Consider the following 21,316-nt stretch of genomic DNA (forward strand, 5'->3'; position numbering starts at 1 on the left):
GGATGGTGGTGGTGGTAAGGAAGCCAGGAGATGAGAGGCAGCAGTGTATAGTAGAAAAGAAAAGTAGGCTTTGAATTAGGAGACAGAAGTTTGAGTCCTTACCTGTTACTAACTTTCTGTATGACCCAGGGGGTTGGTTTACCTCTCTGGGCCTTAGTTTCTCCCTCTGTAATAGTAATAACTCAAATTTACTTAGCATTTTGTTGACAGAGCCCTTGCCTCACAACAATTCTGAGAGGTATCGGTAACATTGGCATTATTGTTCCCATTTTGCAGATTAGGAAACTAATTTGCCCACAATTTCACATAAAGCTTGTAACTGTCAGAACCAAGATCTGAACCCAGTTCTCCTGACTCCAAACTCAGGATTCTTTCTACTTTGTTACATTAATGTTTTAGATATATTCAACTTAACTCAACAAACATGTATATTAAGGGAGTACTAGATGCCAGGTTGGATATAACCTCAAACTGAGAATCAGAAGATTTGGATTTCTTCCCTTTCCTCTGCCACAAACTCCCTGTCAAATCTTTAAGAAAAAAAATTATCTGTATTCCTCATTTGTCTTAGCTGTAAAACAGAAATAGTAAACCTACTTCTAGTGTCTTAAAGAAATGTAGTGGGGCATCTAGGTGGTTTAGGGCATAGAGCCTAGAAGCAGAAGGACCTGAGTTCAAATGTGGCCTCAGACATGTACTACCCTGGGCAAGTCACTTAATCCTGATTGCCTCAAAAAAAAAAGAAAAGAAAAGAAAAGAAAAGAAATGTGATGAAGAATGATATTTTTCCAGGAAAACATACATAGGATCCTAGAATTGAGAGCTGGGAGAGAAATCCTAGAGATCCAGTCCCTTTGTTTCATATATATATATACATATGCATTCCTCATATATATTTTAGGAACATAAGGACTCCCAGAGAGGTTGAGTGATTTACCTGAGGTCATATAAGTAGGAAGTAGCTGAGAGAGGGCCCAAATCTAGGTCTTCTGACTCTAAAATCCAGTGGTCTTTCCCTTACTTTCTACTGCCCCTCTTAGGAGAAAGATTCTGGATAAACAGATAAATGAAGGGGCTTGGGGGGGGGGCTTCTGCTTGTCACAGTCTTAGAGACTTCCCTGATTCTTAGGTGGGGTCTGAATTTCTTCTGTTTCCTACAGGGCAGTCTTTGCTCTGCAGGGCTGGGCTAGGGCCCCTGTCCTTGTGTCCCTCCAGTGGTTCAGGGGGCCTTGCCGACTGTTTGCACATGACTCGTGTCCCCACAGTGAGGCAGGCAGCCAGAAGTCCTGCCCTGCTTCTCCCTGCAGCATGCTGGCACTGCTTCGTCCTCTGGCTCACGTCCTCCCAGTGGGCTAGAAAGGCTATTGACACCACTCCTAGCCCTGGTGGGGACTTGTCTGCGTCTGGAAAATGTTGGTGACCTCCCCTTGGCCTACTCTACCCCCCCAACCCCCACCTCTGCCCCAGCAAAACAAAGGTGGTAGAGTGGAAAGATCATTAGATTTGAAGTCGGAGGGAGGACCTAGGTTGCAATACCATCTGAACCACTTACTAGCTCTGTGGTCTTGAACAGATCATTTGACTTCTTTGGGATCTGATTTCCTCATCTATAAAATGAGAGGGTTATACTGGATGGCCTTTAAAGGTCTTTTCTAGCTGTAACAGGTAGTGTGGGTTCCAAACTAATTTGGAATCAAAGGTTCTGAGTTTCGGTCGAAATTACATTTACTAAATGTTTGACCTTGGGCAAGTTACCTCACCTTTCTAGTCCTCTTTTCAGTGAAGGGATTGGACCAGATGACCTCTGAGGTCTTTTCCAGCTGTTAGTCCTAGAGACATTTATAAGATCTTATGTCCCCTACATAGAAGCGGCCTGGTTAAGGAGGCCATATGTGATTTTTTTTTTCTTGCATGGGTGGGGAAGCAACCTCTCTGTGAGTAAGAAGGACATCTTCATCAGGGTGACCATGATTTAGAAACTTTCCATTCATTTCCTAAGCAGACAGCTGCTTTGCCCCTCCCCTAATTCCTTCAATGCCCCTCTTCTGAGGACTAATCTGTGGGTTGCACTGCCTCAGGGGAACAGGCTGAATCCGTCTCTCTTCCCAGGCCTGCTAACTACACTGGCTTTCCCTGGTGCCCCACCCCTTCGAGCTCCTCCTGAGCTGAGATCATCACATTAGCCGAGTGTATTCCCTTCTGACCCCGCAGGGCTGTGCCCAACCGACCGTCTGCCCCTGGCATACTGGCCTGGAATTTATTCCCAGTCAGACACAAGGGTAGAGATAAAATGTGTCCATCAGACATGGTCTTGGTTCCTCTTGCTTAGTTTTAATAAGGGAGGAAGCCTGCATTGGGGTTTTCCAAAATTCCCGTGTGTCTTCCCCATCCCTGACTCTCTGGCTTTCTCCATCCACTTGCTCTAATCAGAGTCATTGGAGAGTTTGCCCTTGTCCATGACCTCTAGAGAGACCTAATCAGACAGACAGTTTGGAAGGGAGATAACTCATCAAGACTGGCCGCTCTGCAGAGCATCAAATCAGCAGAGAAATAACAATGGTACCACCCAAATTAACTGAATGATCTGAGCAGACCTGGCCTGGGGGTAGCATTATCACAGAAGAAAGAGAAAAGGGTGGGCAGGTTGCCAAGGGCAGCTTTGGGATCATCCCAGGGTCTCATCATGGGCCCTTCTGCAGGGAGTCCCTGATGACGAGACGATGACAAATGTCTTATAGACACCTTGAGTGCAGGAAATCGAGCACGGAGTTTGCTCAGTTATAACCAATATGGACCTAAGAGACAGAGGAGAGAGATAGTTTGAGCTGATGGGTCTCATCTGCAGGGGAGAGTCCCCAGAGGGAGAGGCTCTATAGAGAGCCCCATTTTCCTTTTTGAGGCTTTGGGACAAACCTTTGAACTTTCCCTGGCTGTGATTAAAAGACCTATAAACTGGGGTTATGCTGCCACTTAGTGGAGATAAATGTGAGCATTCACCCATGCTTTGAGAAATTTCACTAGTCTGAATATCAGAGTGAGAATGAACCTGGGAATGTAGAATGTCAGAGCAGGAAGAAATCTTAGAATAAGGGTGCTTAAGCTGGGGTACACAGTCTCATCCCCCACTCCTCACCCATGGTCCATGGATTGATTTCAGGGGGTGTATGAACTTGGAGGGGGGAAAATTACATTTTTTTAAATTAACCTCTAAGTAAAATTGAGAATTTTCTTCAATTATTTAAAAACATTATTCTAAGAATGAGTCTATAGGCTTCACCATACTGCCAATGGAGTCCATGTTACACCAAAAAGAGATTAAGGACCCCAGTTTTAGAACATAGAGTATCAGAGTTGTCAGACACCTTAGAATATAGAACATTGAATAGCAAACTATTCAATGGAAACCTTAAAGCACAGACTATCAGAGCTAGAAGGGATCTTAGCATATAGAACATAGATGGTCTGACTTGGAAGGGGACCTTAGAACACACAATGTCAGCTGGAAAGGACCTTCAGAGATTATCTGCTTCAAATTCCTCATTTTACAGTGGTGGAAGCTGGGGCCCGGAGGAGAAGTGACTCATTAAAGATCACACTGAGTTAAGGAGACTAGAGAGAGCATCCAGGTCTCTATGACTGTTTCTCTTAAACTGTGATGTTCCTTTTAGAAAGGATTTTTGGTTTATTCCAGGGTGTCCCCAAAAATCTTAGTGTTGTTTTAAGCCTAAGATCTGTTTAGGCCCTTTTAGCCACCTTAGACAATGAAAGGAAAAGGATTACATTTATTTTAACTTTTCTTTAATTTTTATGCGAATCCAAAAGAGAAAATGCTTGATTGTTAGATCAAATTGGGCAAATAATAGGGGGAAATGGTATCTGCAGGGATTTGGGGAGAAAAGAGACACTCTCCTATTCCTCATTGTGTACCATTTACTTCTTTTCTTTTTTTTCTTTAACTTCTTTCCCCACATTTTTTCCCTTTCTCTACCCAATGACAAACTTGGTAAAGATTGATCTATGTAAAGGATAATCATGGATGGACTTAAATGAATAAAATAAAATATGTAGGATAGCAAAGGAAAGTAATTCTATTAAAATAGTTATCTAATTATCACAACAAGTTCACAGACCCCAGGTCTCCTTCCAGTCATACCATTCCATATTCTAAATTCTAAAGCCCACACTAGCTCTGACCACCTATGTGCCAAGGTCCCTTGTCAGCTCCAGCATTTGATATTTTGAGGGTCATGCCAGGCCCAGCATGCTATGTTCTAAGGTCCCTGCTGGTTCTAATATTCCATGGTTCTGTTCTCCTGTCTTTGGCTCATTCCAAGGTGGGAACAGAAAATTGGCAGTTAGACCCTTGAATTCTATTTATGGGAGGGACCCACTGGTTGTGATGAGAAATCCACTGGGCTGCCTCTAAGCACCTATGAGCTGCCTTTAGTAGCCAGTAGCAGGCTATTTTTGAAATTAAAAGAAGATGCTAGAACTAGCTTAACTCACAGTATAATCCTGAGAGTCAGTTCTCCTTACAGCTTACTTGCCCTATCTCTAAAACAAAACCCATAACAAAAAACTATAAATGATTACCAGAATAAGAAATAGCCTTATCTAACAGACCTGCTTTTCGGTTACATACCTCCTCTGACAGAAAGAATTAATCCTCAGAAAACATCTTGAATGATTTCAGTCCCTGGGAATTAAGGAATCCCTGACTTCGGTTCTTGGTCCTAGATAGCTCCCTGCTCTTACTTATCTCTGCTTTTTTCATGAGAAACGAAGTAAAATGTTACTCATGTTTGTGTCATGTGAACCTCACATTTGAGGTTTACATGGAGTAATTTCTCCACACTGGATTTTGTGAGGTGGCTGGTGGAAGTGTTGTTATTGCCATTTTCAGATGAACTGAGGCTCAGATCAGGGTTAAGTGAAGGTGACAAAGCTAATAATTGCCAGAGAAATCTCATGGTATATTAAAAATAACAATAACAATAACAATAATGATGAGGGTGATAGCATTTAAATAGAATCTTAAGGTTTGCAAAGCACTTCACAAATATTTCATTTTATCGTTACAACAACCCATGGTATATTTTACAGATGGGGAAACTGAGGCACAGAGAGGTTAAAAGACTTCCCCAGGGTTACACAGCTAGTAAGCATCTGAGGCTGGATCTGAACCAGGTCTCGCTGTCTCCAGGTCCAGGATTCTACCTAGCTGGAAAGAGCACTGAGTCAAAAGATCTGGGTTCAAACCTTGTCTCTGCTATTATCTACCTCAGGCAAGTCCCTTCTCCTTTGAGAGCTTCAGTTTCTTTGTAAAATGAGGAGGTTGAGTTACACGATCTCTAAGCTCCCTTCTGGCTCTACAATCCTATGAGCCCCAATCAAACCTAGGTCTCCTGACTCCTATCCCAGTGCTCCTTTCACTGCCTGATGGGACAATAGAGTCACAGCACCTGTGAGTGAGGCAGGGTATTCCTTGATCACCTTACCAAGCAGACAGACACCAGGAGCCTGGAGATAATTAGACTTCTGTCTCTTTCCCTAGATTGCAGAAACCTACGCTTTTCTCCCAAGGGAGGCTGTGACCCGGTTCCTGATGAGCTGCACAGAATGTCAAAAGAGGATGCACTTTAACTCCAATGGGTTAGAGCCCAAAGGTAAACAAAGACAGATATTTGGGGTCAGGAGTGGGGCAGAGGGGTGGGCTGGAACAAGGACCCCCAAGACAATGTATTTCCACAGCTGCTGCTGCATCATCTGCATAGGAGAACTGTGAATGCTGGCAGAGCTCTGAAGAGAAATGCCGATTAAGCACTTGTCCCAATTCCCAGAGGCCAGTGGGAATCCATGGTGCTGCCGGGAAGAGCTACACTTTTATCTCAGGGCTCATTTGAAAACTTACCAAACGTTCATCCCAAATGCCATCTCTGGAGCCTTTCTTGAGCACCATGACTGAAAGTGATCTTGCTGTCCTCTGAAACTCTTGTAGCACTTAGCATTGTGGAATTTGGAGCTGCTGGCAGAGATCTCAGACATCAGCTTGGGTCTAGACCAATGCTCCTGTTTGGGAGGCATTGGAGGAGGTGACCTTGGAAGGCCCTTCCAGTTCTAGGATTCTATGATTCTAAGGACTGCAGATTCGTTCATTCAGCAAACATTCAGCACCGACTTATTGCTCTGTGCTGGGTAGTAAGGGAAATATAAAGAGACTGAGACAGGACTGTCATGGAGTTTATAAAGTTTAGTAGGGATAATTAGACAGGCACAGATAAAGAGAGCATAAATTTGAATGTAAAAAGTGAAACATGCTATTAAATAAAATGAGAAAGACTGCTTTCAGCTGAGGGAATCATGGAAGGTTTCCTGGAAGAGGTGCCTTTTGATTTGGGCTTTGACAGGTGAGTAGGATGTTAATAGGCAGAGAAGGGGAAGAGGTTTGGATGGGGTAGAAGACATTCTGGGCGTAGAGAGACTGAATATTGTGAACAAAGGCACTACTGAGGAAGGAAAGCCGAGGTCATGTTGGAGGTGGGAGAGCAGGGGAGGGAAAGGGAAAGTTGGTCTATTTCAGCTGGTACATAAAGTCTATGAAGAGGAAGATAAGACTGGCAAGGTAGGCTGTGACTATATTTCAGGAGGGTCTTGAGGAATTTGGATTATCTTCAATGAGCAGTCAATGCTCTGTGACTTCATTTCCTTACTAATCATTCATTGTATTGCCTCAACACAATGCTTTGAATATAGTAGGTGCTTAATTCAACTCAACTAACATTTATTAATTGCCTTCTGGGAACAGAGCAGTATGGGGAGACATTCAGATTAAATTAGATACAATCATCACCCTCATGGAACTTATTATTTCCAGTGGAAGATAAGCCACACACAGAGATATTTATAATATGAAAATAAGGTATGAAGGGTATAAGACATAAGACTAGTATGATAAGACTTATAAAAAATAAAGACTTGTACAGGAACTGGTTTTTTTGGCCCTTTTTTGTATCTCCAGCACTGGCATACAGTTGGTACATAACAAATGCTTGGTAACTTGACAATCAGAGTAGTACAAGCAAAGGTGTTTGAGAGACTTGTGGAGGAGAGATCATAGGCAGTGTGGTGTAGAGGAAAAAAACCACTGAAATTGTGCTTAGAAGACCGGTTTCAGATCCCAGCCATACCATCTAGGATTCTGTGTGACCTTGGGCAAGGGAAAGGGAATAAAGATTACTCTAGCACCTCCTCTGTGCCAGGCACTGTGCTAAACACTTTACAAATATCATCACAAGTCACTTAACCTCTTCGGGACTCCGTTCTCTGCCTTCTCAAATGAGGGGGTTAGACTAGATGGCCCCTGAGGTCTCTTCTGACTCTAACTCTGTGATCTGGTGATCTTGTAACCTCTGTGGTTTCATCTGTAAAATTATTCCCTTCCAGTTCTGAGACTGTAAATTGGCTAATTATTTTATGAACTGTCCGGGAAGGCTTCCCGGAGGAGGCAGCATTTAAGCTAGGCTTTAAACTACGCATAGGATTTCAGTAGGCAGAGATGAGCTGGGGACATGCCTTCTTAAACTGTTAATAAATACATATTTGTGGTGGTTGTTGTTGCTGTTGTTGTTGACTCTAAGCTACCTCCAGTAACAGGAAGGTAAGTGGGGTCACTCCTAGCATTCCAGTTCACAAACTCTACCCTGTATCTGCTGAGTGAGCTGCCCGCAGTCCCTGCACCCTGTTTTCCCCCCAGCCTCCCTAGAGGCCCCCACTAAATCTTGGGGGTCTGCTTGCAGGTGGCTTTGGCACAGGAAAACGGGCCAATAAATTTAGCTGGTGCATGTAGGAAGTCTCCCTGAGAATGGAGCCCAGGTGGGCCATTCATCTAGGGTTTAGCTTCCCCCAAGTGCTCTGTGCCAAATCTGTTCACTGGCACCCAGCCCAGGGAAGGTTGATAGAGTCAGGGGCAATTTTGCCCCTGTTTGAAGTGTGGGCTCTGGCTCTGAACGAAGGATGGCCCATTTGTTTAGGTGTTGATTAAGTGGTTTCTGCTGCAAGTGACACAAAGAATATTGTTACCATCATAGATAAAAATCTTATACCAAAATGAATGGCAAAGGAAACAGTACATGAAGGAGACCTGTGGGGTTTTCATTTCATTTTAGTTGGCCTGGGAAACAGCACATTAGGAACTTCTGACACCAGCCCAGTTACAGTCGTCCAATGACTCTCCTTCCCCTGAGAGCAGTTAGGCCATTACCTCCCATCAGGCCCATCTACCAGCTCTTGCCATGTGAGGCGCTGAAATAAATCTCTTGTAAAAGCAGCTGATATCCCCTGGGAAATTCTGAAACCCCACGCTTGGATCCAGAATGCATTGGCATGTGCTAAGTGGGACCCTCGAGTTGTGATGAGAAATATACCTGGCCATCTCCAAGCATTGGCATTGATTGGCACAATGCTACATGGGTGAGCCTAACACCATCCTGCTCCAAAATTTGTCTGAACTAAAGCAGGGTTTTGTATACACATTTTGGTCGGTTGTATAATGCATTTCCTTGGTAGCTGGGACATAGAGGCATAGAATGTTGGCCCTGGAAGATGAGATTTTAGGATATCAGAAGAAAGTTTAGAGCATAAAATGTCAGAGCTAGAAGACAGACCTTAGCATATGTCTAATAGTAGTAGTAGTGGTAGTAGTAGTAGTAATAAAAATAATATCACTCGTATTCCTACAATGTTTTAAGATTTCCAAAGTGTTTTCCTCACAACAGCCATTGGAGGCAGAGTTCAAGTCCAATTATACCAATTTGACAGATAGAGGAACTGAGACTAAAAAGAGGTTAAGTAAGTGACTTGCTCAGTGTTACATGCTAAGTGACTCAAAGCCAGGTCTCTTAAGTTAAAGACCAGTGTTCTTTTTACTACTGCTATACTGCTTGCCAAAAAAGGAATACAGGTTGTCATAACTGGGAGGGACCTTAGAAATCCTCTTCATTTCTTTTACTAGCTATGATTTTGGACAAAACTACCTCTCCCAGCCTCAGTTTCTTCATCTGTAATATGTGGGACAATAATAGTTCCTACCTCACAGAGCTGTTAGGATCAAATGAGTTAAGGTATATAAAGCACTTTGAAAACCTTAAAGTGCTGTATACAGATGAGCTATTATTATTATTATTATTATTATTATCATTATTATTATCTAATCCAACCCCTTCACTTGGCAGATGGAGAAACTAAGACCCAGGAAAGGGAAGTGACTTGCCCATGGTCTCACAGCTAGTAAGTGTGTGTGTATGTGTGTTTTGGGGTGATGATAATCACTAGAATTGGGACCCATATTGGTCCACTGGTCTGTTGACCACACCCCACAGCTTCTTTCCTTTAGGAACTTCTAGCCTAGGCAGTCTTTTATTCCTCCAGGATGTCTTTTCAAAAACAGGGTCTTAGTCCTGAGGGCATCTTCTCCCACTGCTTAATTCCTGCCTGGAGTCGTCACCCTCCGTTTCACATCCTAATCATTTCCACAGCAACTGGCTGTGTCAGACACAGAGCCTGTTCTGGGGGAGGAAAGGGGCTAGGAGAGGTTGGCGTCAGCTAGGAAGGAGGCTTTGCTCTGTAGCAATTCTAAGGGGAAGATACCCTCTGTCTCCCTCCCACTTCAACAGCAGGGATCCTCGAGGCAGGGTCTGCGGCAGTACTCTCTCCTGCCCTTTGCCAGCTTCATTCCAGTTCAATTTCCCCTCTGGCAGCCAAGCTTCCTAGCAGGAGGTGGCATGGGGAGGATGCTCCCGTTCCCCTCCCCCTCCCACCTCCCCACCTCTCCAGGGCTCTGGAGATCGTCAGCGTGATGATGTCCTCATCCTCCCACTCCCCAATTAAGGCTCCAGAGGTCTCCTGGGGCTGCTGACTCCCTCTCCAAATGATCTTTATGGAGAGGAGGGAGGGGGTATCATGCAGTGAGTGGCTCATTTCCCCCACCTTCTGCAGGGAGGGAGGGAGAAGAGGAAAAAGGAGAGAGGAGGAAGCTGGAGCTGAGAAATCCCTGGAATATAAATAAACCTTGTGGGTTCAGCAGAGAAACCTCAGTCCAGTGTGCTCCTGTCAGGAGAAAGGGTGGATTAATTCCCCATTGTGCCCATCAGGTCCTTACCCTTTGAATAAACTTCGTTTCTTTACCTCAGGTAACAGAGCTTTCCCTGTCAAAGCCATCACCCTAATAAATGAGGGAGAACCAAAGAATGGATCCCAATTCTAAGGTTTCTTACACAAGGATGGGTTTTTTGCCTGCATATTCTCCCTTTGTAGCTGAGATAGGTGAGGTGGAGAGCTCTGAGCAGATGACATTGTAAACCCTGGCAGTCATACTAACACAGGCTTATAGAACCTTTCCTTATCTCTGCCCTCTGAGGTGGTTCAGGAAGTATTATTATTCCTGTTAGCCAAATTAGTAAATTTAGACCCAGGTAAGCAAAGCGTATTACCTAAGATCATATACCTATCACATAGAAATGCCACAACCTGAACCTTGGTTCCCTGGCTCCAGGTCCAATGATTTATGAAGAGGGACTATATGTTGCACTTTTGGGGTACCCCATAGCAACATGTTATAGTAGATATCAAACTGGCTCTGGAGTCAGTGAGACCTGGGCTCAAGTCCCATCTGACATATTTTGTCTTTATGACTCTGGGCAAGCCACCTAGCCTCTGAATACCCCAGGCAACTTTTAAGACTCAGTTGCAGAGCAGGTTCTGCTCTGAATTGGTTAAAAGGGCTTCTTTATCAAAAGTTCCCTTTATCAATGAAATCGTAGGCCTGGTTTAAAAAACAATCAATTTGAACAGTACTAGGTGCAAACCAAGGCATAATGTGTTAGAAATATGTGCAGTTCGATTGCTAATGACCAAATCCTCCCCATCCTACAAATCACATTTTAAGAGGAATATTGACAAGCGAAGGCTCAACTTGAAGATTCAGAGGAATCTTGTTGGTGAACAGACTGGAGATAATGCCATAGGAACACTGGTTTGAAAGAGCCAGGGGTATTTATCCTAGAGAGAAGGCAGGATCACTGTCTTCAAATGCCTCTGGGTCTGGCTACCCTGTAGAAGAGGATCTGATGTAGGCTTATAAGATTTAGAACTGGAAGGACCTCAGAAGCCATCTAGTTAACCTCCCACCCCCTCATTTTACAGATGAGAAAACTGAGGCCCACTTGTTCTTCTTGGCCCCAGAAGGCAGTACAAGGGGTGGAAGCTCCAGAGAGGCAGGTTTCCACTTAATATAAGGAAAATCTTTATAATCATAAGAACTGTCCCAAAGTGGAATGAGGCGGCTCTGAATTCAAGTCTTTTGACCCCAAGGCAAATGTTTTTCCTCCTGTATCACACTGCTTCTCACCCTCTTTTCCACTTCTTGTTCCTTGGAAACCCCAGAAAAAGGGATTTAAGGAAACTGTCAGGACAGAAAATGTCAACATGTACTCTTTGTGGCCCTATCTTGATTGGGGAGGGCAACAGAATTAAATTATTTCTCTTTCTTTTTTTCCTTCTCTCTCTGTCTCTCTCTCTCTCTCATCTCTTTTGCTTTCTCTTCCTCTCTCTCTCCCCCCTCCCTTCCTTTCTCTCCCCTCTCTTTCTCTCTTCTCTCTCTGTCTTTGTCTCTCTGTCTGTCTCTCAACCTCCCTCCCTCCCTTTCTCCTTTCCTCTCCTCTGTCTCTGTCTCTCTCTCTCCCCCCTTTCTCTCTCCTCTCCTCTTCTCTCTCTGTCTCTCTGTCTCTCTGTCTCTGTCTCTCTCTCCCCCTCCCTTTCTCTCTCCTTTCCTCTCCTCTGTGTCTGTCTCTGTCTCTGTGTCTCTCTCCCTTTCTCTCTCCTCTCCTCTTCTGTCTCTGTCTCTCTCTGTCTCTCTGTCTTCCTCTCTCACCCCACCTTTCTCTCTCCTCTCCTCTGTCTCTGTCTCTCTCCCTCTCTTTCCCTCTCCCTCCCCTCTCTCCTGCTGACAAGAGAATTGTCTCTAAATATAAAATCCCCTCAAAATACCTAGGAGGCATTAGCCAGCTCTGGACACCTGGAACACACAGGTGGGGCAGGAGAGGCAGAAGGGACTCTTCTGCAGGCCCTGGCTACCCTGACCAAACAGCAACACCCTGATCTTTGCACTTTTCATGGTCCCTCTGGCCATTAGAGATTGGTGTTCTTTCTCATTGCTGCTTCACTGCCAATGTTCTCTCCCTTAACCTTCATCCACTGTCCTAGGAGAGGTAAGGGATGTTTCCCAGCAGGGCCAGACTGGGCTTGTTTGACTTTTGGAGTTGATCCAGCACTGGGCAAGAAAGGTGAAAGGTCATTTGGGGAGTGAAGGCCTGGGGAAGGGGAGGTTCGCCTGGGCTGTTTCTAACTCAAACTAGGACAAGGACATTGCTTATGCTTAGCTTAGAAGAAGCCCCTGAATCCTGCCTTCTAGGTTTGTGAAAGGTATCCTTTCCTTGTCTGTTTCGAACCATGGACAGTCCAGGACCCTGCATCCTGATTCTCCATTCCCCGTAAACAGCATAAACAAGGGCTGAAAGCAAACAGGAAGTCAGGGTGAGAAATGCCAGGGCTGCCAGACTCTACCGTCATTCTCCTGAGAGATACCTGAGGACCCCTGGGTCATTTAGGTCGATGAAAGAATGTAGACTTAGAACCAGGAGGTGAAGTGGGGACTTAAGCCTTTGCTGAGACTCTTACCCCAGGACCTTTCTACTTAAACTGTTCCCTGATCCCTTGTGGTGTAGACCTTCCCTCTGAGTTCTCAAGGGCTATGCCAGTAGGACACAAGCTTTGTGTTTGTGGTCCTTAGATTAGCCTGGGTAACTACTAGCTATGTACCATTGGGCAAGTTACGTAATCTCTCTGTGCCTCAGTTTCCTTATCTGAAATAGTGGGAATAATAATATCTGCAGTACCCACCTAACAGAATCATTATAAGAAGCCAATGAGATAATGTAGGTATTTGTAGAACTTAAAGTACTATATAAATGCCATTTAATGAATAAGTTTCCCTACCAGAGCTGTGATGTTACTTGGAGGGAGGTAATAAGTATTTGTATAACACCTACTATATGCCAGGTACTGTGCTAAGTGCTTTAAATATATCATGTCCTTTGATCCTCACAATAACCCTGGGAGGTAGGTGCTATTTTTATCCTTATTTGAGGCAGCCAGAGGTTAAATGACTTGCCCAGGGTCACCCAGCTAGTGAGTGTCTGAGGCTGGATTTGAGCTCAGGTCTTCCTGACTCTAGGCCCAGCACTCTATCCACTGCTTCACTTAGCTACTGCGTTATAGGAAGCTATCCGTGAGGAAATGCCCTTTACCACTGTGAAACCTGCTCTACAGCTCATAACCTTAGAGTTGTCTGGGGCAGTGGCAGGTTAAGTGACTTAACACAGAGTCAGAGCCGTCATGTGTTGGAGGCAGAATTTGAACTCAGATCTTCCTGGCACTGAGACTGGTTCTCCCTCTCTTCATACCCTTGTGCTGCTTCTCTCAGCCACTGTACAGCATTATCTTGTTCTTCTTACATTTTAAACGGAATTTAGATAGAAATGGTCCTGGGACAAGTCAATGTACTGCTATTATTCTTTTATTTATAATGTTTTGTGAACTATTGTATAGGTGGATGAAATGACTGCTTTTTGTCAATCTGTGCTTGTTGGGACAGCCAGCTAGTATAGTAGATAAAGGTCTGGGCCCGGACTCGGGAAGACCTGAGTTCAAATTCAAGCTCAGATACTTACTAGCTGTGTGATCCTAGACAAGTCACTTAACCTCTGTTTTTCTCAGTTTTCTCATCTGTAAAATGGAGATAATAATATCACCTTTTGTTGTGAGGATCAAGTGAGATAGTAGCTATAAAGTGCTTAGCCTAGTATCCGGCACGTAGTAAGATCTATATAACTGCTATCATTATCATTATTATTATTATTATTATTATTATTATTGATGATGATGATGATCATCAGAAGGTTGTCATCAGAAGGTTGGCCACTAGGTCATGAGTTTTTTGGCCCTAGAAATTAATGAAAATTATCTGCAAATATCTGGAAGAGGTTGTAATCTGTATCAGTGAAGCAAGGTCTGCCCATAGATAAAGTCATAGATCCCTAAAGACAAAATAAATATAAAATCTTAGACTATCAGAGCTGGGAGGGAGCCTTAGAAGGCATCTCCAAGCTTTCCCCTCCTCCCACAAAACTGCTTCCAAAGTTGCCGCCTTGTGGCTGGTCCTGAGAAAATGCAGGAAGTACTATGGTCAGTTTTCATTGATTCATTAATTCTTTCTGATTTTAGGTGATGGAGTAGGTTTAGCTTGGCTGGGTCTGAGGGAAATTTCTGCACCATTGATTGTCTGTGAAGTTCTGTAACATATCCAGCCCTTGAGTTGGTTTCTATCTCGTTTGGCAAAGAGATATTGAAATACATCTCCAGAAGCTCTCCTCTTTCTCACTAGGGATGCTTGCTGGATCATTCACGATCACACTCCTTGTTATCTAATAAGGCAGCTTTTTCCACTGGGTAACATTATCTAAAAGTACAGTCATCTTTTTCTTGTGAATGACACCCTTGGTGAGAACATTTAAAGTTTTGATGCAATATACCTATTTTGGTCCTTAGGACATTTCTTTCTAATTCTTTAGCTTCCAGAGTGAATTCTGGACCATTTACTTAGTTCAGGCTTAATAAGACCCTTGTTCTTCTGCAGCAGTGATATCAAACTCAAATAAAAATGGGGACCACTAAACCATTAAAAAGAATCCCTATAAGCTACATATTAACTTAGAAAACCACATATTAGGGGCAGCTAGGTGGCTCAGTGGATAGAGCACCGGCCCTGTAGTCAGGAGGACCTGAGTTCAAAACCGGCCTCATGCACATAATACTTCCTGGCTGTGTGACTCTGGGCAAGTCACTTAACACCAATTGCCTCACTAAAAAAACAAAAAAAGAGAAAACCACATATTAACATTTATATTCTATTTTGTTCTTAATTATTTTGTTAAATATTTCCCAATTACATTTTTATCTGGTTCTGCACTCCATATGTTTGACACCTCTTTTCTGGAAGACCCTTAGAAAGGGAGCAGGCACCCTTTTGTATTGAATCTAGATGTTATGTAATCAGGGAGGTGGCAGCTGCTGCCAATAGCCCTAAGGAGGGAGCCAGCCTCTCTTCCATTCTTCATTCTGTCTTTGGGCAGGAGAGAGAAGCAATGAGACTCACTACCTCTGGGCTAAATTGGCCCTTTTTTGGTAGCTGCAGAACCGAGCGTACTGATAGAAGGGAGAATTAGTCATGTGAGATCCCTGCATGTCTGAGCTGAACAGCTCTGGGGAGCCTTGTGTTTCCTTGGTGGCTTCCTTGTGTGTCTGTGTTTTTGTTCCTCTGAGTTAGGTTTGACCCTGGGGAAGTAAATCTTATACACCAGGCTAGAGTATGAGCCACCTGTAGTCTTAGGCATGGAAAATATTGAAGAGTTTGGGCAGTGATGACTGTGTCAGCAGGAGATAATAACTTCTGAAACTGAACCCAAATATTCCTGTTCTGCTGGGATTGCCTATATCAGAGACTTCCAGGATGTTGGCCGTCAAAGGTTGGGAGACCGTGACCCTAGATATGGAAGAATGGTATGTGGAATATGGAAGAATGTATTGTGTATTGTGTATTGATCACCTGATCAATGTCAGAAGCCAGGATCCAAACCAACTCTGTCTCTACTCCCACCCTTACCCCCAAAAAGGCATCCACAGCTATGCAGATAAGTGAGTGACCTGGTAGTATAATTATTTGTATAATTATATATTAATATAATATATAATATATATAATTAATATATAATTATATTATAGTATAAGAATTTTGGGAAGTAGCCAAGACTTAAGTCTATGATGACATCCAGTTGCGGAGGAGACTTCCAGTAAGGTCTTTCTGTAAACCATTGGCATAGCGTTCTAGAACTCCAGGCTACATCAATCAAATACTACCTGTATCACATCTTTAAAAATGGGAAAGGCTTTTTGCTTGAGTCTAGTCTCAGACCATTCGTCTATTGTTTGAAGACCATCGTAGGTAAGTGTGGAGAGGCTAATGAGATGACACAGGTTGTTGTTTTTTTTTGTTTTTTTTTTTGTTTTTTTTTTACCATGCCAACTCACAGCTTAGCTGTGACATGTGTTTGTGGAAGGTGTGTCCATATTGGGGAAATATCAGATCCTTGAACTGATGAAGCTATTAGCTTCAGGAGGGAACTCTGGATTACTTAGTTCAGGCTTTAAAAAGGTCCTTGTTCTTCTGGAAAGCCCTTGGGTTGATGGGAACAATCAGTCTTTTGTATTGAAACTAGACTTTAGAATCAGGGAGGTAGCAGCTGCTGCTAATAGCCCTAATGAGGGCACCAGTCTCTCTTCCACTCTTGAGTATGTCTTTGGACAGTAATATAGAAGAGGTGAGATACAGTAACTAGTGGGTAGAAAAGGGAGGAGTCAAGAAATTTTTAACCTAACTGATGGGGAAGATAATAAATCAAGAAAAGCCCAGAGGATGCATGGTTTTGTTGTTGTTTAGGTGGTTTTTTTTTTTTAGGGGGAAGGGGGGAGATAATGCTTGCTTTTAGATATTCCACTGTGATTTATAATTTATAACTAGATTTCATAGATACTATCTCATTTGACCATCTCAACAACTATATGATACAAGTAGTCAAGAAGAGAAAGATGATATTGTCCTTCTTTTGCTGGTGGGGAAACTGAGGCTGATTGGTCACAGAATCGTAGATTTAGAGCTAGAAGAGCACTCAGGTGCCCTCTAATCCACCTCCCTCATTTTGCAGATGAGAAAACTAAGGTCTGAGGAGTCTTGGTAACTTGCCCAAGGTCATGTAAGCATGGAATTCAAACCCATGTCTTCTGGCTCCAAACTGAGACTTCTTTTCATTGGACTGAACTGAAGAGGCTTGCTCAGCCAGATCACTAATATAATAAAAACTGACATTTAGATAGCACTTTTAAGTTTGCAGAGTGTCTTACATACATTATCTCATTTGAGTCTTTCAACAGCCCTGTGGGGTAGGTGCTATAGGTATAATCATCCTAATTTTATAGATGAGGAAACTGAGGCTGAGAAGTTAAGTGACCTGCTCAAGGTTACCCAGTTAGTAAAATTTCAGAAGTAGGATTTGAACGTAGGTCTTCCTGAGTTCAATTCCAGTGTTCTATCCATGATACCACACTCCCTTTAATCAATAGCACAACCAGGGATTTTGCCCTCATCTCCAGACTCCAGGTCCAGGAATCTTTCTACTAGAGTCTGCTCCTTTCGTTAGTCTCTCAGCCCAGGCCTGGAGGTGGAGGGGAAACTGGAGTGTGAAGGGTATTTCTTTCCTACTACCTGTTGCTTGGCCTGAGAGAAAGGGGGTAGAAGCTGATAAGGGGTCAGTCCCCCAACCCTGTGGAAGTGGGAGGATGGAGCTAAAATCCAAAGGAGAGCCCAGCGCTCTACCCTCCCCTCTCTCCCACTGAGCACTTGGGATGTGTTTCATTACATTTGGTAATTCAGTTCTAATCAATACATGGGCAGCTAACCTTGGAGTTGTCCTTGACTCATGACTTTTCCTCTGCAACCTCACTTGACCAAGATAGAGACTACAATAATAGCTCTAGGGCTGTTCAGAGCCCTTCAGTAGCTTCTCACCACCTACTGAATAGTGCCTCAAGTCCCAAAGCGGACATCCAAGGCTTCCTGCCAGGTTCCCACCTTGCCAGCCTTATAATAACAGCAACTTACTATTCTGCAGCATTTTAAGGTTTATGAGGCACTTTCTTCACAAGATTCCCATTTTATTTAAGGAAAATTGAGGCTCAATAAGGTGCCTGTGGACTCCATTCTCCAGAATCTAGTGTTCTTTCTACTGTATCATTTCCTATCTGGTGCTACATCCCTTCATGTACGCTTTGCAACAGCCAAACTAGACTCTTTATCCCCCCTGCATGCCCCTTGTCTTTCTACATCTATGCTTTTGCTTGTACTGTTTCCCTATCCTTGAATTGATTTCTCTCCCAATCACCATCTCTTGAAATTTTCTCCATTCATTCTTCAAATACTAGCTCAAATGTTACTTCTTCCAGGAAGCCTAATGCTGTTATAGGCTATTCTACCTTATGGTTATTTTGTAGTTAGTGTATGTTTGTGTACAAATCATAACCCCGTACAAGATTATAAACACCTTGAAGTCAGGGGACTCTCATTGTTTCCCCAGTGATTAGCCCGGTGTCCGGCACGTAGTAGGCACTTAAGAAGTGTTTGTTGAATTGAATTGAAAAAGGTAAGCGCTGTTTGCACAGAAGAGAGTTGGACTTGAGGTTGGGAGATCTGGATTCAAATCCTGATTCTGCCACTTAACAGCTGTGTGATTTTGAGGAAGTCATTTCACTTCTCTGAATTTCAGTCTTTTTATCCATAAAATGGGGTTAATAATACTTTCACTCAAGAGCTGTTGTGAGGGAAGCATTTTTAAAATATTAATACACCACAGAAATGTGACTTATTATTTATCTTTGTGTCTTTTCCCAGAGCATAGGGCTCCCCATAAAGCAAACAATGTTTTTTGAATGAATAACTTAAGTTTAAAATGGTTACTTCAGTTTTGTCCAAGGCAAAAACCGAGTTTCACCTTTAACACTTCAACACTAGCCATGTTATCATGAGCAAGCCACTTCCTTCTCTAAGCCTCAGTTTCCCCATTTGTAAAATGGGGATGATAACACGGTACTAAGCCCAGTGATGGTTAAGAAGAAAGTGTATCACCCATGTTAAAGGATTATAGAAATGAGAGTTGTGTGAATAGCATGGGTTTTCTCTCAAAGTCCACTGAGTCTACTGAGAGTGAAGATGAAGCATTCTTAGGCATCAGTGGCTTCATGCCTCCTTTGAGGTGGAGGCTCCTGGAGCCCTTAGTACGGGCTATAAATGGCTTCTGGTTTGTTCTTTCCTTCAGAAAATGAGCCTCCCTCCCCTCTGGTTTCTGGGATCATCGACTACAACATGCCCCTCACCTCGACATACCTGAAGCAGATGAAGCTACGGGTAATGAATTCCCAGGAGCAGGTGAGTAGCCATCTTCAGAGAGGGTTGGTTAGAGAACATCAGGCAGAAATGTCTCCCTTCCCTGGACCTGCCAGGTACATTGTATCACCCTAAAAGAGACAAAAGACCAAGGCCTGTGAAGACTGACTGAAAATCGAAGAGGTTGCTAGTCTGTTATCTTGGAAAGACAGTCAAAGCTAAAAGACATGGAAGAAGGCAAGGGAGGAATGTATTCCTAGTTAACTGGTCTGCTGGGCAGAATTCCCTGATGGTCAGGAGGAGAATTATTCCAGTGAAATCCACGGAATTCATATTCCCACCCACCTCTGCATACCTTCTCAGACAATTATTAATAAGAAGGGATCAGGAAGTTAGAATTTTGAGTATTCAGTTTGCCTTTTAACAAGTGTCAGAGCTGAGAGGGACCTTAGAACATAGAGTGTGAAACCTGGAAGGGACCTTGAAACATAGAATGTTAAAGCTAGAAGGAGACTTAGCAATCACAGAATCGTATCTGGAAGGAACCTCAGAAGACATCTTATTGCATCTTCTCATTTTATAGATGAGAAAATTTGCTCAAGGCCGTATACCTAGTAAGTGGCAAAACTAGAACTCATGCCCAGGTATCTGGTGTTTTTTCCACTGAACAGCTATGTGTTGCAGTGGATAGAGCACTGGGCCCGGAGTCAGAAAGACCTGAGTTCAAATCCAGCCCCAGACACTTACTAGCTAAGTGACCCAGGGTAAGTCACTTAACCTCTTTCTGCCTCGGTTTCCTCATCTGTAAAATAGGGATAACAATAGCAACTACCTCATGGGATTGTTGTAAGGATCAAAAGAGATGGTATTTGTAAAATGCTTTGCAAACCTTAAAACACTGTATAAATGCTAGCTATTATTAAACCATAATTCTGTCTTATAACAGTAATAATAAAAACTCACACTGCTATAATGCTTTACACTTTAAAAGCGCTTTTCTTACAGCCAACCTATAAGGCAGTACAAGTATTATTATACCCATTTTATAGATAACGAAATTGTGACTTTGAATTTGTGAAGTGAATTTCCTACTGATTGAACAACTCATAAGTGTTAGAGGCAGTATTCACACCTTGGCCTTCTGACTCCAGGCATGGTATTCTTTCCATTACCCCTCACTGCCTCATTCATCTGAGACAGAATGAAAGAGGAGACTCTGAGCACTTCTGTGCGCTCTTTTCCTCAGGGAGTCAGGAGAAGTATGGTCTACTCTAGAGGCTTGAGACTGGGAGAGTGGACCTCAGAGGATGGCTTGAAAATGCTCTAGGGCCCCCAAGCTGTCCAAGCCTCCCCAGCTGTGGTTTATTCAGGGCTTTTCAGGGCACCCTGGAAACAGGCTATAAAAAGAAAAAAAAAGCACACATACTTTACTATCTATTCACAAAGCCAACCCTACAGCCCTCAGCAAAGTGAGGGCTTGGCTTTTCATGTCCAGCAGAGTGCAAGGTGGGGGGTGCATCTTGTTTATAGGTTTTTCCACTGTGACCTGGCCCATCATAGGAAAATAACCATGTCTTGCATTTTAAAGTATGTTTACATCCATTTTCTCAGTTGCTCCTCTTAACAGCTCTGGTACAGACTGAAGGGGCAGGGATTACTACCACTTCCACTTTATAGATGGGGAAACTGAGACTCCATGATGGTTATGTGATTTGCTTGTGGTCACAAAGCTGAGAAGTATAGCTAGTAAGTATTAGAGCAAGGACTTGAACCCAGATCTCCTGATCCCAAGTCCAGCATTCTTTCTACCTTTTTCAATCAGAGTTGGGAAAAACCTTACAACACAGAACATAAAAGGTCAAAGCTCAAAGGAGCCTTAGAATATAGAATGTAAAAGAGAGAAGGAACTCTAGAGGTTATCTAGTCTAACCTTTATTAGTTGACAAAGGAGAAAATTGACGCCTAGAAAAGGAAAGGGACCTGGCAATTCATTTGTAGTTTTGGTACTAGTGATCAAGTTTTTTGACTCTGAATCCCAGTGTTTGTTTTCTTTAAAACAGACACACAGACACAGACAGACAGACAGACACACACACACACACACACACACACAATTTTATTGACACCTTTTGACTTTATTTCACATAATATCCAAGCTGCACCCCTCCACCACCACCACCACCACACACACACATTCCAGGTTGAACAATC

General features: G+C 43.2%; 1 protein-coding gene across 2 annotated transcripts in view; it reads left to right on the forward strand.

The window, feature by feature from the left end:
* The window catches only part of NOL4L (nucleolar protein 4 like), a 179,790-nt gene that overhangs the window by 41,900 nt on the left and 116,574 nt on the right, over positions 1-21,316 (forward strand). For both annotated transcript variants that reach the window (XM_027867664.1, XM_027867665.1), the window contains exons 3-4: positions 5,555-5,666; positions 19,038-19,147. In XM_027867664.1, coding sequence (XP_027723465.1) covers positions 5,555-5,666; positions 19,038-19,147 — 222 coding nt within the window. The remainder of the gene's footprint in view (positions 1-5,554; positions 5,667-19,037; positions 19,148-21,316) is intronic.

Source organism: Vombatus ursinus, unplaced genomic scaffold (genome assembly GCF_900497805.2).
Source record: "Vombatus ursinus unplaced genomic scaffold, bare-nosed wombat genome assembly UNPS02014786.1, whole genome shotgun sequence".
Lineage (NCBI taxonomy): Eukaryota > Metazoa > Chordata > Mammalia > Diprotodontia > Vombatidae > Vombatus > Vombatus ursinus.